Source organism: Hevea brasiliensis, chromosome 14 (genome assembly GCF_030052815.1).
Source record: "Hevea brasiliensis isolate MT/VB/25A 57/8 chromosome 14, ASM3005281v1, whole genome shotgun sequence".
NCBI classification, from domain to species: Eukaryota; Viridiplantae; Streptophyta; class Magnoliopsida; order Malpighiales; family Euphorbiaceae; genus Hevea; species Hevea brasiliensis.
This window is the reverse complement of record NC_079506.1, coordinates 84,712,733-84,739,088: the sequence shown is the minus strand read 5'-3', so window position 1 is coordinate 84,739,088 and position 26,356 is coordinate 84,712,733. Positions and strand designations below refer to the sequence as shown.

Sequence of the window (26,356 nt, the reverse complement as noted above, 5' to 3'; positions counted from 1 at the left end):
ATTACAAAATAATAAATAATCACAAGTATAATAAATGACATGATATTATTTTAATATTATTAATAAAAATAAAAATGAAAGTAATTATCATTAATTTATTTTATTAAATGTAGCTATTAATTATTACGTACACGCATGGATTATTAACGAATTAGTATATAACAATCAATTAATGGCGAGTTGGTCCATGATGATTTTGAATTTATATAAATCGTTAAAATTTTAAAACCGACAATCACAAAACAAACACGCAACTCATCAAAGCCTTGACGTGAGATATAATTTTTTTGCATGTCGCCTGCAAAATCCTTTAAAAAATATTGAAATCAACCCCTTTTCATTTACCTTATTTTTCGTCAAACTAGCTCACTGGACGACGTACGCAACTGAATCTATGGCCGGACTGCACGGAATCTGAAGAAAGGCTTTTTCGATTTAGTAGCTTAATATTAGAGATGAGTACTATTCAATTCGAATCTAATAAATCGAATTGAATTACTTAAATGAGTTTAATTTACAATCGGATAACATTAGCGAATTTAATTTACAATTGGATTCATTTATAAATGGGTTTGCTTATTATAATGTAAGTATACATATTTAAGTGTTTTTTTTTTCATTTAATAAAAATTAAAAAGATTATCATAACAAATAAACTATATAATAATAAATAACTATTTTTCAATTATAGAAGCAATCAAATTCAAAACGAGTAGATGTGGATATCTTCCCATATCTACACTATGGAGTCTAACAATAAGTAACTATTAAAATTTAGTCTCATTAATATAATCAATAATATAATTTTCAGTTGAAAATAGATTGAATATTGGCATATCTATAATATAAGACTCACATTTAATAATAATAATAATAAAAAAAAAAAAAGAAAAGTCTAATAAAAATTAATCTGATTAAATAAAAAAAATTTAGTAATTTCATGTTATTTTGTTATGATCTCAAATAAATTAAAAATTAAAAATTTATTTTTATAAATTTTTTAAGTGATAAAAAATTTTTAAAAAAATTCAAATTATGAATGAAATATATTAAATCTAGATGCTGCCTTAGTGGTCGAATATATATATATATATATACATTTTGATAGATCTTCAAATAATTCAGAATAAGAAATTTTTTTGTTTCACCATGTTACCCACTTCATTAGGCAAATTAAATGGGTTTTCTACCTATTAATCATGATCATCTGTCAATAATGGTTGTTACCTAAACTCAAGTTTCCATAAGCAAAGCTGTTCAGTGTCCACCATTACAAGCTGAAGAACGACTGGTAATTAATCGGAGGGTTGAATTCAGGCCCTTCATTAATTATTTGAAGGGGGTAAGTAAATTTCATCCAATATCTTTTAATTTGTCATCATTACATATATTTATTGAAAAATAAAATTAATATTAATGCTTAATTATTCATGGCCAAACCCTAGCAGGAATATTAACATGGACTCCTTTAAGCTATCTTTATTTTGAAGCCTGTATATTGGTGTAGGTGATGATGGAAAACAAGACTGGCCATAATTCTACCTTGCAACTATATATATATTTATCGAAATCATATTTGATTTGACCAATTGGTAGGTCTCACCAAATTGGTCCAGATTATGATTCATGATTTTACACCTTCAACTACATATTGCTTTCCAGTCTTCAGAAGTTTCTCAGCAAATCTTGCTTTAATTTCAAACGAAAGTATTTTACTAGTAAAGTAGCATGTAGATGGAAAATGTGGTGCAATGTCAAAATTTTATGAGCTGCTTCGATGAACATTGAGTATTCCGAGCGTTATTTATAGACCGAGCATGCAAACGTATGATCAACAGAATAATCATCACAATATAGCATTGAAATAAAAGAAAGAAAACGGAAATTGTTGGGTAATTGTCCATGATATGGTAGCAATACTGTAATAATACTAATACAGATTATTTTTCAATAGAGCCGCCTGCATAAGGTAACACCATCACCAATGGAAACCTGTGAGATATCCACCCGAGGATCACTAGCTAGATAATGGTTGAGTTCTTTAATGGCCTTTGTTACATCTCTTAGATTCTCTGGCAATGCATCTTCTTTTTGAGCAACAAAGCCATACCATAAGGTGTTATCGTAAGCTATTATGCCTCCAACCTTAACTAGTTTCAGCAATTGTTCATGGTATCGCTTGTAGCTGGATTTGTCAGCATCCACAAATGCCAAGTCAAATTCTGCTATTTGCTTGTCCTTCTGCTATATGTATAATTATCAACTCTTAAAACAAACAAAATCCCAAATATCATTTTCCTTAATTATAAATGCAAGTTAAAGAAACTTACATTGTTCAACATGTCTCTCAACACTGAATTAGCATCTGATTTGATGAAGTTGATTTTGTGTTCTACTCCTGCCTGTCGAATGAATGGTAATCCAACTTCATAAGCTTCTTGATCCATGTCTATCGCTGTTACCTGTTCATAAAAGATGATGATGATGATCAAACTAAACAATCACTATGATATAATGTCAAAGGAAGACAAATGAGAGAGGAAACCTGGCCATCATCAGGCAAGGCAATTGCAGTGGAAAGGAGAGAATAGCCTGTAAAAACACCAATCTCTAATGTTTTCTTGGCGTTCATAATCTTCACAAGCAATGATAAGAATTGCCCTTCATCAACTGGAACAGACATCAAAATCCTGCAATTTAAAAATTCAAATATTTGTATAACTTCACAATTTAGTTAATTTTTTTTCTTTAAATTTATATATACACACAAACACTATAACACTAACTTGTCGCCATATTTCTTTGCTGTAGCTTCTCGTAAATTCTTGAGTTCCTTGTGTTCTCTTGGATATCCACTAGTTTCATAAATGTACTGCCACAAGATTTTCAAAATTATAAACTCAACTCCCTTTATCCCAAAAATTTGGGGTCAGTTACATGGATTCTCTTTATTCGCTCTAAACGATTTTGGATTAAATTCTCAGAAATATGTAATGCAAAATTATAATTCATGAAATACATAGGTGATGGATAAATCAATTCAAGTGATATCCAGCATTTACGAGACATTAATCGGCAAGATTCATTCAAGAACAGTGCATTTTGGTAGGCAAATTTAGATAATTAAGATCAAATTTGCATACTCAAAAATTGAAAATAAATGGTATAGAATTCAACATTTAACCTAATACGAGAATAAAAAAAATAATAAAAGAATTAGAGGTCCAATTCCTGCTGCTGAAGATTGATTGCTTGAATTAATATTGTATGCAGAATTAAGAAAAATACACTGACCTTCTTTAGAGCTTCGCTCTGGAGAATTCCATTAGCAGGAAACATAGCCATGCCTAACTTCTTCCCTCAGAAATGTGCAGCAACAACTTCTCCTTCACACACTCTTATATAGATGTTAATAGGTGTCTTAAGTTTTGCATTTCCCTTTTTCTGATGCACAAAAGTTGCCATCACTCATGGGATTATTGTTAAGTAGCTAACAATGCAAATATTATGAACTCCAAGAGTTTGTGGTTAGGTCTTCAAATCCCAATTCAAGTTTTATTTGACAATATTCAATTACCCTTATTTGCAATATTCTATCTATACCATAAGAAGGGATTCAGCAACTGACCCTTAGTCATGATCATAAGAAACTAGAAATTAGATATGCAAAATTTAGTTGTCCGGTCCGCACAGACTAATCCCTCTAAAGCTTTGTTTGGATGGGTGAAGGAATGGTAATTAATGGGAGAGTAAGGAAGGGTAAGGAGAGTTACAATAAAAATAAATTCTCATGTTTAAAAAGAAGTGAATTAATGAAAAGGTAAGTAGAGGTAATATATATTCTTTATGTTTGAAAATATGTGAAAAAAAGGTAAATAGTTATTAGAAGTACAAAAATACCCTTTTCTATTACAAAAAAATTTATTCTTTAAAATGCATTATTTAGAAAAAAAAATGATAATTGAAGTACAACAATTACAACAAACTATTGAAAGAACAAATTACTTAACAATTGAAATTAAATAGAAAAGTAAAACTAGTCTCGTTTCTACAAGAATTCAAACTCCACGGAAGAGAGCAAAAAGATCAGGTACGACTACTTGAGAGAGAAGATATTTATTTGTATTGCTAAATTAGGTTTAGTTTTAATGGGTATAATTGGATTGTTAATAAAAAATTAAGAACACAATAGGAAAATAAAAAATAAAGTAATTTTTAGCTCTCACCTTCTTCTACTTACACCTCAATTTGAAATATAAGAAAAATTGAAATTTAAGAGGTAAAAAAGGGTAAGGGTTATCCTTACCTTTACTAACTCATCTCTTCCCAAACAGCGGTATAATAGTTACTTACTCTTTCTTGCCCTTATTTATCCTTCTCTCACTCCATCTAAACAGAGCGTAAAACTATGATTAGCCTTCTTAATAATATCTTAATTGAACTTGAGTTCTTTCAATAATAAGAATGTAGTGCGCCTTATCGCCTTATCATTCTAACTAATATTTATTGATCACTTTTTATTTTTCACGCAATTAAAAAAAATTAATTAATATCATCATCAGTAAACTCATATTTTTCACTTTATTTTTCTTATATTTTTTATTTTTTTTAAAAAGGGGACATATTTCTTTCGTTTATATAGAGTTATTTATACATTTTTTTTATTATATGTCTCTTTCAATCATGTGTTGCTATTATTGAGAAAATTGATACAAATTAAATTGTTTGGACCTACTTATTTAATAAAATCAAATATAGTAAGAGGCTCTGATATTTACGCTATATTTTAATTAGATATATTTAAAATTTTATTTAATTTATAATTTGTAGAGTATTTCTCTCTAAAAAACAAATAATGCATAATAATTATATTAAAGAAGAAAAACCACCACGAAACTTAATATCCACCAATAAAATCAGATATAAGGATTTATTTATTTAAAATTTATTAATAATTCTATATCTAAGGAATATCTTCAAAATGACATAAATTTGGGAATTATTAAAAAAAATTAAAAAAAAAAAGAAATAAATTGTTACAAGTGAAAACACTCACCAGTCACCATCAAAAAGGAAATCAAAAGGAGAAATTAAAAAAAAAAAATAATAGGAAGAAGAAGAGATTTTTAGATAGAAAGCATAACCCCTCTCTTAATAATTGTAAATATTTTATTATTATAATAAAACTTTTTTAATAATAATTTAGTGTATATCATATTATATAAGAAATAAAAATAAAAAATATATAAATTTAAAATTAAATACATAAAATCATACAATACATCTGCTAATGATTCAAGTAACAGAATAGTAATAGGTAATATAATTTTTCATTTGGTTAATTCACAATCATTACTAAATTTATTCCAAATGCACTTAAATGTCATTAAAGTTTAATTTATTACTCTAAATTTTCTTGAAATTATTTAGATTTTCTTCTAAAATATTAAGTGTTAATAGAAGAAAAACTTGTGTAATTTATTATAAAAAATAATATAAATATATAAAAAAGTTATAATTAATTAAAGCCATAAAAAATAATATAAATATATAAAAAATTTATAATTAATTAAAGCCTCCTTTTTTTAGCCTGATCTAATGGGCCTGAAGCCCAAGTTCGGCCCTATGTTTGACAGGGCCGGACTAAGTGTGCCCATACACATCGCTACCCAATTGCGTCGAGGGCGAAACCCTATATATGTCTCCACTCCCGCTTTACGGCTTCATCTGGAAATCCAAGAGCCCCCAACGCAAAGCAATACCCACCACTCTGCTCAATAAACCCTAGATCTCTCCACCGTAGCAATGTCTCTCGACAAATCCTCTTTAAACCAGACCAAGCCGCTCCGGTGGGGTGAGCTGGACGAGGACGATGGCGAGGATTTGGACTTCCTCTTGCCGCCCAAACAAGTAATCGGTCCCGACGAGAATGGGATCAAGAAGGTAATCGAATACAAGTTTAACGACGACGGTAATAAGGTTAAGATCACCACTACTACCCGTGTCCGGAAGCTCGCCAAGGCTAGGTTGAGTAAGAGAGCTATGGAACGCAGAAATTGGGCAAAGTTTGGAGATGCCGTCCATGAGGATGTTGGAAGTAGGCTTACTATGGTTTCCACCGAGGAGATCCTGCTTGAAAGACCTAGGGCTCCAGGTTTATTTCTGTATATAATATTTGACGTTGGATTGGTTTTATTTGATTTTTTTTTCTTGATTACTTTGACAGATGAGGTAGGTAAATTAAATTGATTTAGGCTTTATTTTTGGTATGTCTCGCAGTTTTGTTCAGCAAAAGTATTGATTTTATGGCGTTAATAGGATTTTATGTATAAAGGATGAAGTTTTGACGTGATGATAATTTCGTTACTTGGATGCTCTTATGGAAAATCAAGGAAAAATAAGATAATTGAAATTGTTTTGTTTTGGCCTAGAATTGTTTTAGATTTAATGGTTGTGAAAGCTGTGATCTTTGTTGAATTGATTTGGTGATTTTCTCTTCGGTTGAGAATTGTGAGGGAGCAAAGGAAAATAAATTTGGGTAATTATCTGGTTCTTTTGTGTACTATTATATTGGAATTTCTATAGTTGTGCATGACAAGAATAATTAGTTTATATTACAGAAGCAGGAACTGGGGATATATTGCATAGATGAAGTGCAACTATGTTTTTTTGAGAGAAAATTTTGATGAAAAACACTAACTTTAGAAGTGAATGTTTTGCACACAACTTATGCTGAGTTGTGTTCATTAACTTGTCTGGGTTTTAAGCATTTTATGCTCAGTGCAACAGAGTGTTGGTGATGTTTTCCTCCTCTTTTTCCTGTGTTTAAGTGTTTCTAGCTGTGTTTAATTTGGTTACGTTGTTTGAGTTTACCTCCTTAGGATTTCAATGTATTATTTGGTTGTGGTGACCAATTAGCCAATCACATATTAGCCAAGTGGCTTTTATTTGATGTGAATGGTCAGTAAGCTCACCAAAATTATGTGTTGGTGGCATCTAATGGTGAACAAAAAGTATGGTTTCTCTTTTTATGTTACCAACTACATCCACTGTAAATTAATTTTGTAGGACAGTGGTACTGTTGACGTCACTTTCTTGGTATTATTTTGTTTCTTACTGTACTGTATTTCACCATCTGGTTTATGTTTGCTGTGTTAAGGTTTGCATGTTTTATTTGGTAATGGACTAATGGTGGCCAGTTAGCCAATCACATATTGCCTTGAGGCTGTTTTTTTATGTGAATTGGCAGTAAGCTCAACAAAAGTAGCTTTCTGTTGATGGCATTTCATGGTGAACTGTAAATCTGGTTTCACTTTTACGTCATCAACCACATCTGTAAAATGCTCGGAAAGCATTAGGACTTGCATGTTATTTGGTTATGGTGGATAATTAGCCAATCATATAATGCTGCATGGCTGCTGTTGAGTGTGAATGGTCAGTAAGCCACCAAAACTAGCAACCTGTCGTTGGCCTTTTATGGTTATCAAGAATTTTGGTTTTCCTTTTGAGATCATCAAGTACATTTGTAAGATGTTCGATCTTTCACTAGGACTTGCTTTATTCGGTTATGGTGGCCAATTACACTTTTGTCTTCACTTTGATAGCACAACACTCCAAAAGTGTCATTGAACCTTTGACCTTGTGATCTCAAAGGGACAATCTTCTTGTTGTGCTATGTTGCAGCATATTCTACTTAAATATCTACACCACTTATTATTCTGGTCTTGATTTTTGGTTTTTAATAGAACTTTTCATCTGATGGTTCTTTTGTTTTCAGAATTCTTACTTTGGCTAAGCTTCTGATCTAGGATAATCCTGTGATTGTAGCTATCTTTTATTGATGATAGTTTATGTTATTATATGTTATCTTTTTTTTTTTTTTTTTAATGTTCTAGTATTGACATGCCAACAGGCACCAAAGTGGAAGAAACTAAGATGCCTGGGGATAACTTGGCTCAGTTAGGTAAAGCTGGAGCTGTTCTTATGGTGTGCAGAACTTGTGGTAAGAAAGGTGACCACTGGACGTCACGATGCCCCTATAAGGATCTTGCACCGCAGCCTGAAGGCTTCATTGATAAACCAGCAGCAGCTGAGCCTGTTGCTACTGCTGCTGCTGGAGCCACCAAGGGTGCATATGTGCCACCAAGCATGCGAGCAGGTGCAGAAAGAACCGTTGGATCAGATATGAGGCGCAGAAATGAAGAGAATTCAGTTCGTGTCACCAATTTATCAGAGGATACTAGAGAGCCTGACTTGCTTGAACTGTTCCGTACATTTGGTCCTGTTAGCCGAGTATATGTTGCTATTGATCAGAAGACTGGTGTTAGCAGGGGTTTTGGTTTTGTGAATTTTGTAAACAAGGAAGATGCTGAGAGGGCTATCAATAAGCTTAATGGATATGGTTATGACAATCTAATCCTTCGAGTTGAATGGGCAACACCCAGATCCAACTAGGTAGAAAGAGTTGCCGGCTAATTCTTCTGGTGAGCACAGTTTTGCTCTTTCATTCTCTTCTTGAGGCCCCTTTTCTGTTCTCATTCTCGAAGATTTTGTTGTTGATAAAGTTATTTATATTTAAGATTGAGTTGATATAGGATATTTTTAGGGCATGAGGAATGAATGCTAATTTTTCCCCTTGTGTTATTGTTATTTTTATTGCTTATCATAATTGGTTAATTGGTTTTACAAATGGGCATACTTTATGAAGTCATTTTAGTAAATAGTTCATTATACCTTTTTTGATTCGTATTTAGAATGTTGAGTGGTGGTGCAGTCGCATCAAATGCTTAGGAAGGTTGTCAAGCCCCACCTTCATGTTGCAATTCAGTACTAAAATCCACTTTAATTGGCTATTTTATGACAAAGCAATAGCATCTGTGTGAATCATGGTACTTTGTTCTAACAGTGCTTCCGACATAAACCCTTATTATTTTGTTGGATTTCTGCATTTCAATATGAAAGTAAATTAGAAAGCACTATGAATGGTATCCATTCATAGTAGCTTAGTGGTTAATTTGGTGAGATAATTTTGTTTGTTAAACTTCTCGAAGGGGGATAGGAAAATAAAAGAGGGGAGGAAAATAAAAATGAAAAAATAAGGAAAATAAAAATTGTTTTCCTTCCGTTTTTTGGATTGGGAGAGGAAAATATGAGAGTAAAATTTGTTTTATAAATGGTAAAATTATAACTTTACCTCTAAATTTAAAAAAAAATTATTAAGTATGGGGTGTTTTTGTACTTTTAAACATTCTCCTCTTATTTTCCTCTCCAAAATGAGAGAAGGGAGAAAAAAAATAAAATATTTATATTTTCTTTATAATATTTTTTCTCCTCCTTCGTTTTTTACTCAATTTAAATAAAAAAATGAAAAATACATTTATTTTTTCGTAACATTTTCTTTCTCCTCTTATTTTTCTACCTTTTCAAACATAGTGTAAATTAAATATTATATTTGCTTAAGAGTGTAATAGGAGGTGTCCATTAGTTATTTAATGTTTCATCCTACTGAGTGTTACTTCAAGTTTGGTGGTATGGAGGAGTTGGTTTAAATAGAAAGCGACAATCGGTAACCTAGGCAGCAAAATATACAGGTGCATTAACTTAAAAAAAAAAAAAATACAAATGCAATAATCATATGTTCACTGTTTAATCTTAGTATATGCAATTTGTGGTTACGATATAAGATGTATTCAATATCCTCGGCAACTTGTTTCGTGGAACCACCGGGTGCGCCAGGCGCATTTGGTGTTGGATGCAACCAATTCCAATGAGGCTCTCCATTCCATAGTCATAAAAATAATTAAATTTGAGGTTTAATTTTAATATTATAAGTATAAATAAATAAATATAAAAGAATAAGTTTTATATAAGAGTATTTAATAATTTTTGGTAATTATGATTGTCTCCTAATTTATGTTATATTGTTACGGGTCTAAATATTAGCACTCTTTTGAAATTCTATGGCACTTGATTTGAACTCTATCAAGATAAATTAGTCAGGAGAATTTCATAAAATTTGTGAATCAAAATGAATATATTAGCATAGAATTTTGGTAAGTCAATTGTGAAAACATTACAAACATCTTATATAAATAAGTATTATAAACATAATAAGCACGTTAAATAATAGGACAAAAATATTTAATGAATAGATTATTTTTTTCATTCATATAGCATAATCAATATAAGGATGGGGGACTCTTACTGGTTGTTTTCTTCTCGAGGCTCAGATTTTCATCCTATTTGCAGTGGTTTTCCTACACATTCTCAGATTCTGAACTGATGTATTTGTGTGTACATTTCTTGCTTGATTTACCTCATGTAATCTTTGTATGAGTATGTTTCTTTCGCTCTCCTGGTTTGTATTCCTCACTATAAGCAGCATCATCTAGTTTGTATGTTTCTTTTTGTTGCTGTTTCGGCTTTCAAATGAATATTGGAACAGTGATGTTTTCATTATGTCATTGACATCTCCGTTTTCTATGGTCCATAAACCTAATACCATCTAATTAGACTTTCAAGATTGATTTTACTGTTTGTATAGTTTAATCTTTTAGCTCTAAAATGATTGTAGTGTAATTTCATAGATGGAACAAGAATAGAAAGGAAGAGCTATAATCGGACAAAAAAATTCAGAGTGATTTCTCCTATTTTCATTTTAAATTATAACAAAAAAAATGCATGTAAATTTTTATGTTTTTAAATTTTAAATTTATAATTTTCAATAAATTACTAAAAAAATGTCATTATATGAACGACTTCATAATCAATAAAATAAAGACTATTCAGTTTCACTATATGCATGTATATCATTCCTTTAGAAAACCAAAATAAACAACAATCCATTTTAGCATTTTGCCCCCTAAATTACATATTACGATAATAAAAGTCGGTGTGCGTTGAACAGTGAAATCAATTACACTTAATTGAATTACACCTTTGCCATGATGTTTCTAACGTTTCTGCCCTTTGTCTTTTGGTCTGGAGACATTCTCTGTCTCATCTGTATTGATGTTGGACAATTTTACCCATGCTTTTTTTACCTTCTTGCCCAGTTGTGGTCCCTGAATGTTGATAGCTTGTTTTAAGATGGTTTGTGGTACGTCAATCTTATGGCCTTTTAAATTCTTTATTTTATTCCTGTCGTAGGTTTATCGTTTATAGATCTTGCTTTTTGAATTGTTAAATATTCATAAATATAAAAAAATAAAAATAAAATCTTTATGCATAAGATAAGTTAAAGATTATTGAATGTGAAAGTGGGAAGGAATTATTGATGAGTATGAAAGTGGAAAGACAAGTTTTCTTTTCCTTTTTTAAAAGTTGTCTTAAAAATAATAATAATCATCACCAGCAAACAGCAAAAGAAAATTGAGGCCTCGTTTCTGCCCCACCATTATCATTTTTTCCTCCACAAGCCACTAGCTTAGCTTCTTCTCTGTGCTTTTCAATTATCACCTTTACTTACTTTCACACTAATATTTCCATCATAATCATCATCATTCAGAGGGATTACAGTTTATTTTTAAAGATTATGCTTTCTCTTTCATAAAATATAGAACTTCACTACTCTTTAAGTCAAGAAATAACTATGATGATATATCTATGAAAATACTATTTTTTTAATATTACCTCCATTATTGCTTCAATGTTTTTAGAAAAATTATTATTATTATTATTAAGAAATGCTCGTCTTATGTGTGTTTCTGATGATACTATCATCCTTGAAAGCCTACTGTGTTTTTCTAAACTCATCAATGTGTATTTATGAAGAGAAATTTTTATATATTTCTCTTAATAGAATAGAATAAGAATGCAAATAAGAAACCAATATAATCAATTAAATTTAAAAATTTTAAATAATAATAAATTTTATATTATTTTTTAAGTAATTGAATAAAGGTTAATTTCTCATTATCGAATTCAACCATGTGAGGTTAATTAAGTTAATTGTTAAAATTAATGTAAAAGTTTGATGGTTAAATTGATAAAATTAAAAGTTTATTAAAGTTGGAAAAAAAATTATAAAGATTTGATTTTTTTTTAATTATTTAGCTTAAAATTTATTAATGTTTTTTTGTTCTATTTTTATGATGGAGGATTAAAAGACTAATGAATTAACTAAAAATGATAAGTTTCCTTTCTCAAAAATCAATTTAATTAAAATTAAAATTAAAAATTATAAGATTAGTACAGAAGAGTGAGTTTTGGTTAAAAAAAAAAAGGGAATTACTCAGTTAGCTATTTATTTCATGAGATGTTAAAGAAAATAAATTTAATTAAAATAAATAAAATTTTATTAAAAAGTAAAAAAGAAAAAGGGAAAAGTAGTATTTTTGCTTTAGTAAAATAAAAAAGATATGGTCAATATAAATCCCACTATCTCTTCACCTTTGCTCTTTTTAACTTTAACACCCTGTTTGAATAAATTATTGGAGAGGAAAAAAAATAAACGAAGAAATTTTTTTTTTCATCAATTATTTTTTTTTCTTTGTATTTGAATAAATAGAAAATAAAGGATAAAAAATAAAAAATGATAAAGGATAAGTTATTTTGATTTTTTTTTCTTATTTTCTCTTTAAATTGAAGAGAAAATAACTAAAAAATAATAAAGGATAAGTTATTTTGATTTTTTTTTTCTTATTTTCTCTTCAAAGAGAAAATAACTAAAAAGAAAAAAATAGAATAAATTTTTTTCTCCTTTTTTTTTCTATTTAAACAAAAAAAAATATTTTTTCAACTTTATTTTTCTTTTATTATTTTTCTCCCTCTTCCTTTTTCATCCATTTAAATAAAATGTAAATGTAAAAGCGTTTTGTAGAAAATTAAAAACTATTATTTTTATAAATTTTAAATTTTAAATAAAATAATTATTAATTTATTATTTTAAAGTTTATATTTAATTTTAAAAAAAATATAAATATTAATAAAATAAAAAATTAATTTATTATTTTAAATATTTAAATAATATTAATAAAATTAATCAATTATAGTATTTTTTTTTCTTTTTCTCTTTGCTTTCAATAAAGGGCAGTGCTTTTCACGCGAAAAGAAGCACGAATCCCCAGCAAATAAAGTAATAGTAGGGCCATTATATATATATATATATATATATATATATATATATATATATATAGAAAGAGAATATTTTAATTAAGAAATTGAAGCTGAACTTTCTGGGAAGATCCTAAAGCTAGGGTTGTGGAGAAATCAATGTGAATTCCTATACTATCTTGATTTGCATCAATATTTAGGCTTTTATTTCATTTAATTTGGGTTCCCAAATAACATTTTATGATTTAAACATGGACATGCGTTTCTCATAAAAAAATAATTTTTAGGTGATTATTTTTTATGGCAATAAAAAAAAATGAAAATAGGAGAATAATGAGATGAACAAAAATATCCGTAGTATGACAATAAAATACTAAATTTAATTAAATATTAAAAATGATATATTTTAAGTAAACTAAGAGTATATAAAATTAGAACAAGAAAAAATACTAACCTAATATGTGTATTGTTAATACTATTTATAAAATTAATATAATACAAGTAAAAAAAAAATATTTTAATTAAAATATAAAAAAAAATTCTAATGAATACATGCATTGTTAATATTATTTACAAAAGCACCGTATAAAAAGATGGTTTAACTTAAACTATACAAATATATATAAATTGGAGGATTAATAAACTATGTAAATTGTAGAACTAAAGAGAATGATTTAAAAAATAAATTTGTAGTCTAATTATATATATATATATATATATATATATATATATATATATATATTTTTTTTTTAAATTAACTTTAATTAGGATTAAAAAAATATCAAGTTTGAGTTTCAGTCCGGATTAATTATAATTATAAAAATATATATATTTATATTAATTTAATAATATAATAATAAAAAATTAAATTTAATTGAATATTTAAAATTAATATATTATAATAATATTATATATATTATATTAAAAAAATAATAGAAAATTAAATTAGGAGTATAAATACGCTACATTAAAAACGATTGAAATATCAAAGTAATTTAAGAGTTTAAGGCAAGAGTTTTGTTTTATAATATTTTTAGTGATTTGCTTTAGATCATAATTATAGATGGTATTGCTGTCCAGCTAATTGAATGAAACTTCTAAATACTAATCCACTAGAGACATGATTGTGCCCAGCAAAAGTTTTCATTCAGATCGGTCTTCTTTAACACAGTTTCTCTTTACTGTTTCACCAGGCTGGAAGAAAGATGGCAGATGCTATTGTCACCACTGCCATTGAAAGAATTTCCAACCTGCTCATCCAAGAGGCAGCCGTTCTTTCTAATGTGAGAAAGGAAGTTGAGCGATTGCAAGCTGAATTGAGGCGAATGCAGTGCTTCTTGAAATATACAGACTGCAAGCAAGACCAAGATGAGGTTGTTCGCAACTGGGTAGCTGATATCAGAGAAGTTGCTTATGATGCAGAGGATGTCATAGATGCCTTCCTGCTCACCATTCCAAGAAGAGAAGTTGGATTTTGTGGACTCATCAAGAAGTCTACGTCTATGCTCACCAAGGCTCCCCAACTCCGTGATATTGGACAACAAATTTACTCCATACGAAATAGGATTGGGGATATTTCTACTAGCATGCAGACTTACGGCATCAAATTTGTTGGAGAAGCAGAGGGATCTAGTTCGGCCAGTGAGATGCAGCGACGACTCAGGAGAATCGATCCATATGACGACGATGAACATGTTATCAGATTGGAAAGTACCACAAAGGAACTTTTGGATCAATTGATGCTAGAGGATGACCAACGCCGAGTTGTTTCCATAGTGGGGATGGGAGGAATCGGTAAAACCACCCTTGCCAAGCTGGTATATAATCGGTTTGATGTCAAGCGACACTTCGATTGTTTGTCTTGGGCTTTCATATCTCAACAATTCTCCCCAGGAGATGTTTTTTCGGGAATCCTGAGAGAAGTTGGAGCTAAATGGGAGAATATGGGAAGCATGAAAGAGGAAGATTTGATCAGAACACTCAAAGATGTATTGAAGGAGAAGCGATACTTGGTGGTCCTTGATGATATTTGGAAAGAAGAGGCATGGGATAGTTTAAAACGTGCTTTCCCAAAAGGGAAGAAGGGAAGTAAAGTTTTGTTCACTACCCGTGTCAAAGAAGTTGCTTCGTATGCTGATCCAAGGAGCTCTCCAGTGGAACCACCATTTTTGACGAATGAAGAGGGCTGGGAACTTCTCAGCCGGACAGCATTTCCAGAAGATATTGCAAGTGAGCAAGGTTATGCACCTGAATTCGAGAGAATAGGGAAGGAGATAGTGAGAAAATGCGGAGGACTACCACTGGCAATTGCTGTACTTGGAGGCTTGTTGGCTAACAAGTCACTAAAGGAATGGGAGATGGTGCAAAAAGACATCAATGCACAATTCACCAAGTTGCAACAACGTAATCAGTATGCAGGGGTGGATTGGATATTAGCTTTAAGCTATCAAGAGCTGCCATTTCGGCTAAAACCATGCTTTCTCTATCTTTCCCAATTTCCGGAAGACATGGAGATTGACAAGACGACATTAATTCGGATGTGGATAGCTGAAGGTTTTTTACCTCAACCATTGAGAGGAGAAGGAGACGAGACAATGGAAGATGTAGGCGAACAATTTTTGGAAGAGCTTGCAAATAGGTGTATGGTTCAAGTGAGTGAAAGAGACCACACTGGAATTGGTATCAAAAAGTGCCGCATGCACGATCTTATGCGAGATATGTGTGTCTCAAAAGCAAGAGAAGAAAGTTTTCTTGGAGTTATTGAGCATCAAAAGGACATAGCAGCTTCCATGAGCAAGTCACGCAGAATTGCCGTTCACAAGATACGCTTTGTGCCCTCAGAAGAATGTAGTCCACGTCTTCGTTCTCTTCTCTACCTCAACCCAAGGAAGGAGTTTGTATTTACACTGGACAGGAATCAAGTAATTTTTATTTTCAAGAATTTGAAATTGCTGAGAGTCTTAAATATTCAAAATGTGATTCCAAAAGAGAGTTATATACCTAGAGAAATTGGTGATCTGATTCACTTGAGATATCTTGGATTGAGGAACACCATATTACATGTATTCCCAAAACGCAGATATTTACCCAAGTTGATCACACCATTGCCTGCATCCATTGGCAATTTGAAGAGTTTATACACGCTTGATTTACGACGAGGACGACATGAGCAGAATGATTATTGGAAAGTACCTGATGTAATGTGGAAATTGAAATGTTTGAGGCAACTGTTATTGGATCCTCATGCAGATGATAAATGGAAGTGCAGTTTGGATACATTAAGACAACTAGAGACTTTGAAGTGGATAGAAGCTAAGAGTCTAATTAGAAAGGATGCACTACTCAATTTGACTAATCTTCGAAATTTAGGAGTTGTGTTCCAGAGAAAAGAAGAAGCTGAGATGGTTCTAAGATCTCCCATTTCTAGATTGGGACGTCTTTGTTTCTTGAAGATGGTCATGTCAGAGGAAAGTTCATTTGCAAGTTTGGAACCACTTTCTGGTTGTCATCATTTGACCAAATTGAGGTTAAATGGAATCATATTAGAAGATCCACATTCCTCGCTTCACAATTTGGAATACCTGCCAGGAAGCCTGGCCAAGTTAAGTTTGATCAATTCTAAATTAAAGAATGATCCGATGGGTATTCTAAATAAGCAGCCTAATCTAAGGTTTCTGGATTTGGGCTCTAAGTCATACGAGGGGTCTGAAATGGTATGCTCTGCCCATGGATTTCCTCAACTTGAGACTCTTAGGCTTTCAGGGTTACATGTACTAGAATGGAAAATAGAGGAAGGTGCAATGCCATTTCTCAAGGATTTATCTTTAACTTTTCTAAGGGAACTGAAGACGATTCCTGAAGGATTGAAATTTGTTTCTTCCCTTCAAAAATTGGATCTCTTTGACATGGCACAAGAATTTACAAAAAGGGTTAAAGTCATAGATGGAGTAGAAGGAGAGGACTTTGACAAGGTGTGCCACATACCTTCTATTATCGTACATACCTTCGATTATTGTCCGTGAATAATGAAGCTACCGTACCTTAAGGTGAGCATTTCTCTTCTCTCCTCATCGAGGTGAACATTATAATGTTCTCTTTCGCCTGACTATCTGCTTTTATATTAATTCTCCCTTTTATCTTCTGTTACTTGGCAGTATTCAACTCATACTTTACAATCAGGCTAAGAGTGCAGTTTCCGTGTTTTCATCCTATTTGGAGTGGTTTTCCTACACCTTCTCAAAATAAGGAATTTTAAATTGAATTGTTCCATAGATGATGTATTCCTGTGTTTATTTGTTGCTTGTTTACCTCATGTAATCTTTGTATATTTCTTTTGGATTTGAAGGAAGAAAAACCAAGGAAAAAATATCCTTGAACTTGTAGAAAATGTGAAGTTTGAAGCAATAGTATCACATGCTTCAACAGTTTCTTTACCTTTCCTGGTTTGTTTTCTTCACTATAAGATGCATCATCTAGGATTCTTCATCACAAGAGTTTTTGTTGCCGTTATGACTTTCACATAAATATTGGAACAGTGAGACCTTTACTTAGCATATAAATACCATTTAATTAGATTTTCAAGATTGATTTTACTGCTTGCATAGTTTAATCTTTCAGCTCCAAAATGATTGTAGTGTAATTTCATAGATAAAACAAAAAAGGGAAGGAAGATCTATAATCAAGGCATGATAAGTTGCTATCTCAACAAAAATTCAGAGTGATTTCTTCTGTTTTCATGTAAATTATTACTTAAAATGCGTATAAATTTTCGTGTTCTGAACTCTTAAATCAATTTCTTAGTAATTATCAGTGGTCTGGATTTTTCCAAATCCAACTAAGATGTACATATGGTCTATGATTCAGATTTTCCATACAATGAGAAGTACTAGTCTATGGAAACAAAGGGACAACAATAATGCAGGCAAATTCCATAAAGGTTGTATCGAAACAATCCATAGTAGCGGATTTTGAGAAATACAACTTACAGTCAGAATATGCACATTCAAGTAATGAAAAGCACACAAAATGAACTTGCATTAGCTAAGAAACTTCAGAACAGCCAACACGTAACAACAATTAGCTTTTCCTACACATCTGATTACATTTAATGTTTAAATTCTGTTAAAAATATATTCTGTCAAAAATATATACATAATGGACCTACATTATGTTTTACATCTGAATTGCAATTATAGCTCTTATAATAATGTCAAAAGAAGTGAGTAGGTGAGCCTGAACCAAGGAAGAATGAGAACAAGCATATGCATATGTATTCTAGTTATTATACATACAACAATTAGAAAAACATCTAACCTAACAAAACTGTGCCATGGCTCAGCTACTCAAGCAGGTGATTCGGCCAAAAGTAGGGTATGCCACCAGCCACATGCCACCTTTCGAGGGACACAACCCTCTATAGTAACTGGAGAAGGAATGTTGCGGTCGATCACATCACCCAATCCAAGCTGTCACACAGACCTCGATGTTAAACGTTATTATCTAATTTAATTTGGAGAGACATTGCATGGGGCTATCTAACCTTTTCCTAATCCGGCTAATTATTAGATATACCGGGAATACTAAAAAATAGTATTTTATTCCTCACAGAAATGTTGACCCTTCCTATAACATAGAGAGTAGGTCTCACATGATTGTGAGAGATAGTAACCTGATGCACTTAATAATTTCTCTTCCTACCTCTGATCCGATTCACCAACCCTATACCCACTTTAAAAAATATATTTTGTATTAGAATTGTCTCATATAAACATGTGAAAACTTATTCATCACTGGAAATATATATTGCTCCATATTATTCTTTTTTTCCCCTCAAATATTAACTAATAGTATTCAAAGTTTGACATATGTGCATAAATATTATTCTTATTTAGCTTCCCATGAAGCACATAAATGAAATTAATCCAAAATTGTTCCAGATGCTCCATAAATTTAACATTTGGTGTGTGTTAAGCATAATACCTGACCATACTTGTTCCATCCCCAGCAAAACACTTTCCGATCCTCTTCATGAGACAGAAGTAGAGAGTTAGGCATCAAATTTGTGGAACGCTTAAAAAAAACAATTCCAATATCACTCTCAAAATAAGAATAAAAGGTTCAAATGAATTGATGAGGCTAGCAAAGAGATTCGATGAAATGTAACTATTAAAAATTCATAGGCAAATAAAATTATCCACTTCATCTCAACCAAGAGTGTGCCTTGCATATATATGTTGAGCCAAATTTTGTAGTTGTCCATTCATCTCAGTTGGTCCTAATTCAGAAGTCAAACCAGTTACTACATCTAGAAACCAGAAATTGGTCCTCTCAATCCTTCTAACCTTCGTCTCTCATTAGCCATAATTAACTTTTCAGCAATGCCACTTCTTAATCTTTCTAATCATCAAATTACAATTTAAGAAAATCATTTAGACTTTTACTTTACTCCAACAAACTAACACTCTGTAAGTTGCTGCTGACAAGAGGGAAGAACAGACATTGGATTTGCACAACCCCCCACACAAAGTGCCGCCCCTGGCTGGGATGTTCTCACACGCAGAAGCATGTGCACTCAAAACAATATTAAGTAGAGGTCAAATGTGCACTAAAATGACATATATATGGGTACAACATCGCAAAATGTATAGACATGGAAGGTTTTTTGAATATGGTTTGCATACCTGTGACTAAAGCAGTGTGACGAGCCCCACAGGAGATTGTTTTTGCATATGCATCTTCCAAACATGAAGCATCCAAGAGCCTGGGTGTAGTCTGGTTTAGAAATTCAATAAATTTGTGACAGTTAATTGCACAAATTTCCACAAGATGCAAATCATTAATTAACATAAGGGTTATGGGAAAGCCTGCATGAAACAGTAGTGATGACTCAAAAATATAGCGCAGAAATAACAACAGTAAATTGTTTAATCTTATAATTATGTGCAGAGGCTCTGAAGCAGTGATAATAAACATGCCAGGGTACTATTTTTACAAGTCTAGAGATCTTTTGCAGTAACCTGATTCAAAACTAAAAGTTGACCACTTATTATAAACAACAATCCATTTCACCATTTTTTTTCCCCTAAATATTTAAATATGGCTGGTCCCATCTTTCTTTGAAGATCTTATAAGCACACCAAGTTATCACACCATGATATGGCAACATATTCATTTATTATCCTATGATGGAGAGAAATTGGCATTGTACTGTACCTCTGCTTGATCACCACCAGTACCCAATTGCCCAAACTGATTCCCTCCAAATGAATAAACATCACCATCAGCAGAAATGCAAACAGTGTGCCACAAGCCTGCAGCAACACCCTCTATCCGCATGCCCAACAATGAAGATACAGAAATTGGGCTCAGTTCATCATCTGTACTCCCTTGTCCACACTTACAAAAACAATGTGATATCAAAACTAATTTTACTCCTTATTTCATGATATACTAAAACATGCAAGAATGAAACTAGTCACAAGAAAATAGGAGATAAGCATTTTAAAAGAAATCAAGTAGATTATCCCCCATTAGGTGAACCTCATCTTCAACATCTACAGTGCTTTATTCTCCACCATTATCTACTTTACTTACATGGTGATCCTGAACAAAAGTTAATCTCCAAAACTCCAACCAGTGTCAGTCAAGGATACAAATATTGACATTTCGAACAAGCAGTTAATGCAGAAGTTTACAGCTTTAAGAAAATATATTTTAGGAAGATTGATTACTCAATTCCAAAGTTAGCACCTACGAGTTTGATAATCAAGAATTCATATGTGAAGAAAAAATAAACACAAGAACAGGCAAAACAGTTGGTTGATTATATCAGTTTCAATATTCAAACGATTATTGTTATTGGTATTATTATAAACAAGCATGTATTGATTACTGTAGGGACCAATCTCAATATTCATCATTCAAGGAATACTTCAAATGACTATTTTATGCAAACAAAAAACAAGGATCGTGAAAGATCAAAAGACTCAACAAACTTACAGTTGAATTCTAGAATTCATAGTGGTTAGTTGGGATTTATTATTTTATGGTCTTTACAGAGTCTGTTATTTATGTTTGCTTAAGTCAATTAGTCACTGGTGGGTGCTTGGTCTACACCAGAAGACATATCTACAAACTTAGGCTACATGCTACAATGTTAATAGCCTTCGTTAGTAGCTAAAATGTTGCGAGACATTGACCCAACATTCAGCAAGACAGTACAGTAACTAATCAATCAAATGGTGAATAACATCAGGTGGATCTGTTGGATTTTTCAAATAACTTAAACAAAAGACAATTAATTAAACAGTGATGCTTCTGCAAAATACCGTTTACTGAGCTGATACAGCAGAAGAACAGAATCAAGATTAACATAAACACAACCAAGTATCATGTTGAATGAAAACTATAATCAGCACTTTGGAATATGTTGAACAGACACAAGAAATTCTTCAAATGCACAAGTGCATGCATATATTGGTACATGTACAAGAAATTATTCAGGGCAAAGAAAAAAAAAATTAAGTCACTGCAAAAAGGATAGCTTCCCAGAGTACCTGTCCATAGAGTCCCCAGCCAAAAGTGAGGAGTGCTCCAGCATCTGGTAATGCAAGAAAATTTATGAGGAAATAAAATATATCAATATACGTTCGGATATATTGAAACTAAGTAATATGATAGATGTAAAAAAACACATGATTACAACTAATCAGATATTTAATCACCCACTGTATTACGTAATAAATCTGTGATTCTCAATCCTAAACTGATTTGTCATACTGATGAATGAAAGGATATCAAGTCAGCAACCCAATGATCCTAAAAAGGTTACTTTGTTAGATGCATACCTGTGATTACTGCACTATGTCGCCCTCCACAGGCAATCCTCTTGACATAACTTCCAGGAACTCTAAAACCATGTCCTTCTGAAGCCATGCATCCTCGAGAAAGTGCTCTAGGCCTATCTTTTCCATAAGAAGAGTCAATGCAAGGTACAGGATGAGGTGAGGTCACCATGCGTATCCGGGACCCCAAACCAAGTTGCCCTTCGCCTCCATAGCCCCAACCCCACACCTGTCCTATATCTGAAACTTTGGTAAAATTAGGATACATCAAGTTTCTTGCTTTACATAAAAGATCTTCCATAGCTTCAAGCTTCATACTGCATATGTTGTAGAGAGAGGACTACACTACAGAACTCTGGACCAGAAAGCTCTCTTCTGCGATGGAACTTACCTGACAATGCTAAAGTGTGGCGACCACCAGCAGCAACAGTAGCCATCCTCACCCCTGGATTTAACGTTACTAGACATGGCAATGCTGAGAGTGTCTCATCATTGGAAGACGAGCTTTCAGCAGTTTGTTTTGCAGATGAAATCCTCCTGCGTTTTGTACTTTCTTCTCCAACTCCACGACTATCAATTCCACCAGCGGATCTTGAGCGTTGAGAGCGAGGGGTCACTGCAACAAGTTATTTTCCATCAATCAGCCAAATCATTAACCAGTTAACCATTAAAAAAAAAATAATGAAGTTACCTTGCTCTGCTAAAAATGGACTCTGCCTTTCTAACACATCCCTTTCCATGCTCCCTGGTGATGGTTCTCCAAATACCTTCCCTGAGGGAACACACTCTTTCCAACCCCACGTATAAACTTCTCCACCATCTGTGTCTAAGAAATCAAAAACTGCTCAGCCTACTAGTCTATAAAGAGTGATTTTTACCTAAGAAAATATTGGTCACAGATAAATCAGATTAGTAGAAACAGACTAATCAGGCTTCATCTATGCCCATGAAGAAACTAACTAATCAGGCTACTTCTATGCCCTTGAAGAAACAATGAGGAGATCAGCATTACCTGTAGCTGCTACACAATGGGCCCAACCAGCTGCAGCTTTTACGATAGAGAACTCAGTTGGGAGAGGGAAAGGCTTAGGAATTTCCTTAATAATAAAAATTAAAAAGAAAATGCAGGTTAGTTCAAGCAAAATAAAAGATGGATATGAAGTGAAATTGTAGTATTACATAGCGCTACCCTACCCCATGCTTCCCGGATGTCACATAGCTTTGACCTAGATCGTCTGTTGAACCCCAAGTTATGAGTTTTCCAGACTCTGATTGAAAAAGAAGAATAAGTAAAAATACCACTATTTTCCAAATCAAGGGGGAAAATCCATTTCACTGTAAAACTAAACAACATGGTTTAATTAACTTTGAGGGGAGGCAAGGAAAGGCAAACTTGTTTATACCCATAATCCTATACTAAGCAACTGCTAAAAACTTCAACTAATAAGGAAAGCAAATAGGTTTATGACCAATGACAACAAAATTAGAGGACAATTGAACGAAGTAATGTTGTCGACAACTACCAATCCAGCTAAAGTTCAATGTTAGTGTACAGATTTGTTCATATTGAAAACTGCAATTGAATTTTACCCGAAGACAAACGATTAAATCACATTAATTTTAACCTTCAAGAAAAACAGCCGACTATAAATAACCGATTTGAAACCAACGAAGCAAAGACCTTTCAACTGAGTTTAATATCACTAATTTAGCTCAGCTTCAATTTATTATAACCAAAGCAGCATCAAATACATCAATCAAAAAGCTATTTTCCATTCCTTTCCTACACTTTCTCAGCAACCAAACAGTAAACTATCTTACTTAGTCGAAGGGAAGAGCTCCTGTTACATCAAATAAACAATCGCATTTCCCAAATCCATGGGGTCAAAAGCACGAAAGCATAAAACAATGGGAAACAAATAAATCGAAACAATCAAAATCTAGAAAAATAGAATCTATTTAAAAATTGAAAAAAAAAAAAGGAACCAGAAATAGCCATGGCGAAACCGCAACCGCCGCCGCAAACGTCCTTCCAAGTGTATTCATCGGGGCGCACAACGACTGGAGACAAAATCGGCGCCCTTAGCGGCAAGGCTCCCGGAAGGTATCCCCACATAAAGACCAGCTTTTCCTTCACCATTTCCTCCATTTTCGATCTCTCATCTCCCCCTCTTCCCTCCCCATTCATGTCTAGCAGAGCAGAAAGGAAAAGAGAAGAAAAGACAAAGGAAAGGAAAGGAAAAGAAAGGAAGGGAAAACCAAATTGCTTGCTCTTGTGAGTTGGAATTTGGCGGAGAAGTAATTTGTAAAGCGAGCAATAAAAAGGGGGCGTATCATTTTCAGTGGAATGGGGGTGACACGTCGGATGCTTACGTGGGAATCGAGGAACACGTGTGTCAATATTGGCCAGTAGATGTATCGATGAATTCTATCCATGAATTCCCAGAAGTTTCTGGAAGGTCGTTGTAAGCTTACGATAAACAGTTGGGGAAATCAATCGTGGTAGCTGACGTGGAGGTTTTGCTGGAAAGCACGTGGTCACCTCCTATGCTACTGCAATCATTATAGGTGGACACGTTTCAGCTTTATGGGGAATAGGTTTTTTAAGGTGATGAAAGGTGGGGCCATTTTGCTTTCTTCATTTGGGTCTTGGGGCTTCATTACATACGTACACAGCTGCTGTCTGGCTTTGAATTGGAATCGCAGTGGATCAATAATTCAAGTTTTAAGAGTTGAGACTTAAGAGTATGTTTGGATAAATTTTAAGAGAGAGGGGAAAATAAAAGAAGGAAAATATTTTTTATTTTTTATTTTTTATTTTTTTTGTTTGTGTTTGGATGAGTGGAAAATAAAAGAGGAAAAGTAAAAGAGTTGCACTAAAATTTAGTTTTTTTTTTCTTTCATTTCTTAGTTTTTCTTCAATTTGGAGGGAAAATAACTAATGGAAAATAAAATTTATTTTCCTTCCCTTCTTTATTTTCCTTCTCTTATCTAAACAATGAAAAAGTCTTTTCAAAGTTATTTTCTCCTATTTATTTTCCTTCTTCTCCCTTTTCCACCTATCCAAACAAAGTGTAAGAGAATTTAAGATCAAATCCAAGGTTTAATTTTTATTTAGTTTTAATACGGTTTATTTTAGTTTCATCTAGTTTAATTAAATGTAATAAATAAAATTTTAAATTTCTTATTTAGATCAAATTAATTAAAATTAATCTAATTCAGTTTTAAATAGTTATAATTAAATTCAAATTTAATCAATTCTAATTTAATTAACTTGATTACAATTGCATATATTGTGAGAAAGGATTGCTTTTCAATTGATTAGGGTTTAATAAATGAAAGTGATGTTGTCTATGGATTTTGGGTTGAAAAATTATTATAATAAAACTTAGATGACCTGTAATCAAAGAAATATGTGAAATTGGTGGCCTAAAAGTAGTCTGATGCTCAAGTAAGAAAGTGTTTTTAAAATATATTAGAGTAATAGCTGACGGAAAAGAATAATGAATTATTTCTCTAGATAAGCGTTAAGAGCCTATTTATAAGATAAAGAGCAGGACATTAACATGATCATCGAGATTCTGCTGATTAGTTACAAGTTATACATCCCTATATGTTATGAAAATATACCCTATTAGCGATATTTTTTACTGTAATTTCTCTTGCTTTAATAGCTTTTGTCCTATCTCTATGCTCTCAATCTCAATCTTATTTATCTAAATTCTATCCGAACTAAATCCTTGAAATATCTTTTTTGACCTCCTTGTGTTTAGTCTTGTAAGTTCAGTCCTAACATCAAACTATTTTCGAACTGTTTGATTGATGAATTTGAACTCTTCATGATTGAATCGGATCAAATCTGGAGGATCAAACCCTTTAGGGACTATTTAGATTTTAGAGTATGCTTATATCATAAAGTATTTTAATTTTAATTTAAATCTCTATTTAAATGATCTATTTTTACATTTCATTCAATTATGGTAGAATTATTATCCTGTTTAAAAAATAAATTTTATAAAAATTTAATTTAATTAATTTTTTTAGTAATTATTATATTTAAAATAAAAGAATTTAATTTTTTTAATTTAAAATATTAAAAGAGCAAAACTAAAAGATATTTTTCTATAATTTCTTTTTTTTAATATTTATTTATGTGCGTAATTGGTAGCAATTATATATGAAGATGATAAGTTATGAGCATGTGCTGTGTCTCTCAAAATAGACCCATCAGGAATTATTGAACATAATAGCATTGCCATATGATTTTGCGTATCCAAAATATATCAATTGCCAATTTTTTTAATTTTATTTTTTGTATGTGATGAAACTATTTTAAATCATTATATATAATTTATGATTAATTATTAAATTATTATATATGATAGTTGACATAATTTAATATTTACAAGCAAGAAATTTTTATTTATTAGAATATATAAATAAAATTAAATATTATTTTT

The 26,356-nt window shown here is 31.8% G+C and overlaps 4 protein-coding genes across 8 annotated transcripts; 2 read left to right on the top strand and 2 right to left on the bottom strand.

Moving 5' to 3' along the window:
- Nucleotides 1-1,831: 1,831 nt before the first annotated feature.
- LOC110645234 (caffeoyl-CoA O-methyltransferase-like) lies at nt 1,832-3,407 on the bottom strand. 2 transcript variants are annotated; one of them, XM_058135304.1, is made up of 5 exons: nt 3,295-3,407; nt 2,787-2,872; nt 2,546-2,690; nt 2,331-2,462; nt 1,832-2,244 (listed from the first exon to the last, which is right to left on the bottom strand). In XM_058135304.1, exons 1-5 carry the CDS (start codon nt 3,343-3,345, stop codon nt 1,948-1,950), a joined length of 711 nt encoding a protein of 236 aa, XP_057991287.1. In that variant the 5' UTR covers nt 3,346-3,407; the 3' UTR covers nt 1,832-1,947. The 2 variants fall into 2 exon arrangements, with proteins under 2 accessions (XP_057991287.1, XP_021654001.2); XM_021798309.2 differs by having other exon boundaries at nt 1,832-2,241.
- Nucleotides 3,408-5,712: 2,305 nt separating this feature from the next.
- Nucleotides 5,713-8,637, top strand: LOC110645229 (uncharacterized). The gene is made up of 2 exons (XM_021798296.2): nt 5,713-6,154; nt 7,913-8,637. Exons 1-2 carry the CDS (start codon nt 5,806-5,808, stop codon nt 8,452-8,454), a joined length of 891 nt encoding a protein of 296 aa, XP_021653988.1. The 5' UTR covers nt 5,713-5,805; the 3' UTR covers nt 8,455-8,637.
- Nucleotides 8,638-14,010: 5,373 nt separating this feature from the next.
- LOC110645230 (probable disease resistance protein At1g58602) lies at nt 14,011-17,486 on the top strand. The gene is made up of 2 exons (XM_021798297.2): nt 14,011-17,099; nt 17,208-17,486. Exon 1 carries the CDS (start codon nt 14,259-14,261, stop codon nt 17,073-17,075), a length of 2,817 nt encoding a protein of 938 aa, XP_021653989.2. The 5' UTR covers nt 14,011-14,258; the 3' UTR covers nt 17,076-17,099; nt 17,208-17,486.
- A 648-nt stretch (nt 17,487-18,134) lies between these two features.
- Nucleotides 18,135-24,197, bottom strand: LOC110645231 (ultraviolet-B receptor UVR8). 4 transcript variants are annotated; one of them, XM_021798300.2, is made up of 11 exons: nt 23,883-24,197; nt 23,091-23,164; nt 22,909-22,993; nt 22,588-22,716; nt 22,288-22,512; nt 21,900-22,142; nt 21,609-21,652; nt 20,266-20,448; nt 19,734-19,824; nt 19,033-19,076; nt 18,135-18,518 (listed from the first exon to the last, which is right to left on the bottom strand). In XM_021798300.2, exons 1-11 carry the CDS (start codon nt 24,082-24,084, stop codon nt 18,396-18,398), a joined length of 1,443 nt encoding a protein of 480 aa, XP_021653992.2. In that variant the 5' UTR covers nt 24,085-24,197; the 3' UTR covers nt 18,135-18,395. The 4 variants fall into 4 exon arrangements, with proteins under 4 accessions (XP_021653992.2, XP_057989598.1, XP_021653995.2 ...); XM_058133615.1 differs by having other exon boundaries at nt 22,588-22,722; nt 23,883-24,196; XM_021798303.2 differs by having other exon boundaries at nt 21,900-22,136; nt 23,883-24,196.
- Nucleotides 24,198-26,356: the final 2,159 nt, after the last annotated feature.

Excerpts from the sequence above, each read along its gene's own strand:
- LOC110645230 (XM_021798297.2), top strand. The coding sequence starts at position 14,259 with ATGGCAGATGCTATTGTCACCACTGCCATTGAAAGAATTTCCAACCTG.
- LOC110645229 (XM_021798296.2), top strand. The coding sequence starts at position 5,806 with ATGTCTCTCGACAAATCCTCTTTAAACCAGACCAAGCCGCTCCGGTGG. Across the intron at positions 6,155-7,912 it reads TGAAAGACCTAGGGCTCCAG|GCACCAAAGTGGAAGAAACT; the intron begins GTTTATTTCTGT and ends ACATGCCAACAG.
- LOC110645234 (XM_058135304.1), bottom strand. The coding sequence starts at position 3,345 with ATGGCTATGTTTCCTGCTAATGGAATTCTCCAGAGCGAAGCTCTAAAG. Across the intron at positions 2,691-2,786 it reads GCAAAGAAATATGGCGACAA|GATTTTGATGTCTGTTCCAG; the intron begins GTTAGTGTTATA and ends TTTAAATTGCAG. Across the intron at positions 2,245-2,330 it reads TGAGAGACATGTTGAACAAT|CAGAAGGACAAGCAAATAGC; the intron begins GTAAGTTTCTTT and ends TTATACATATAG.
- LOC110645231 (XM_058133615.1), bottom strand. The coding sequence starts at position 24,084 with ATGAATGGGGAGGGAAGAGGGGGAGATGAGAGATCGAAAATGGAGGAA. Across the intron at positions 22,143-22,287 it reads CCACACTTTAGCATTGTCAG|TTTCAGATATAGGACAGGTG; the intron begins GTAAGTTCCATC and ends ATTTTACCAAAG. Across the intron at positions 21,653-21,899 it reads ACATAGTGCAGTAATCACAG|ATGCTGGAGCACTCCTCACT; the intron begins GTATGCATCTAA and ends TTGCATTACCAG.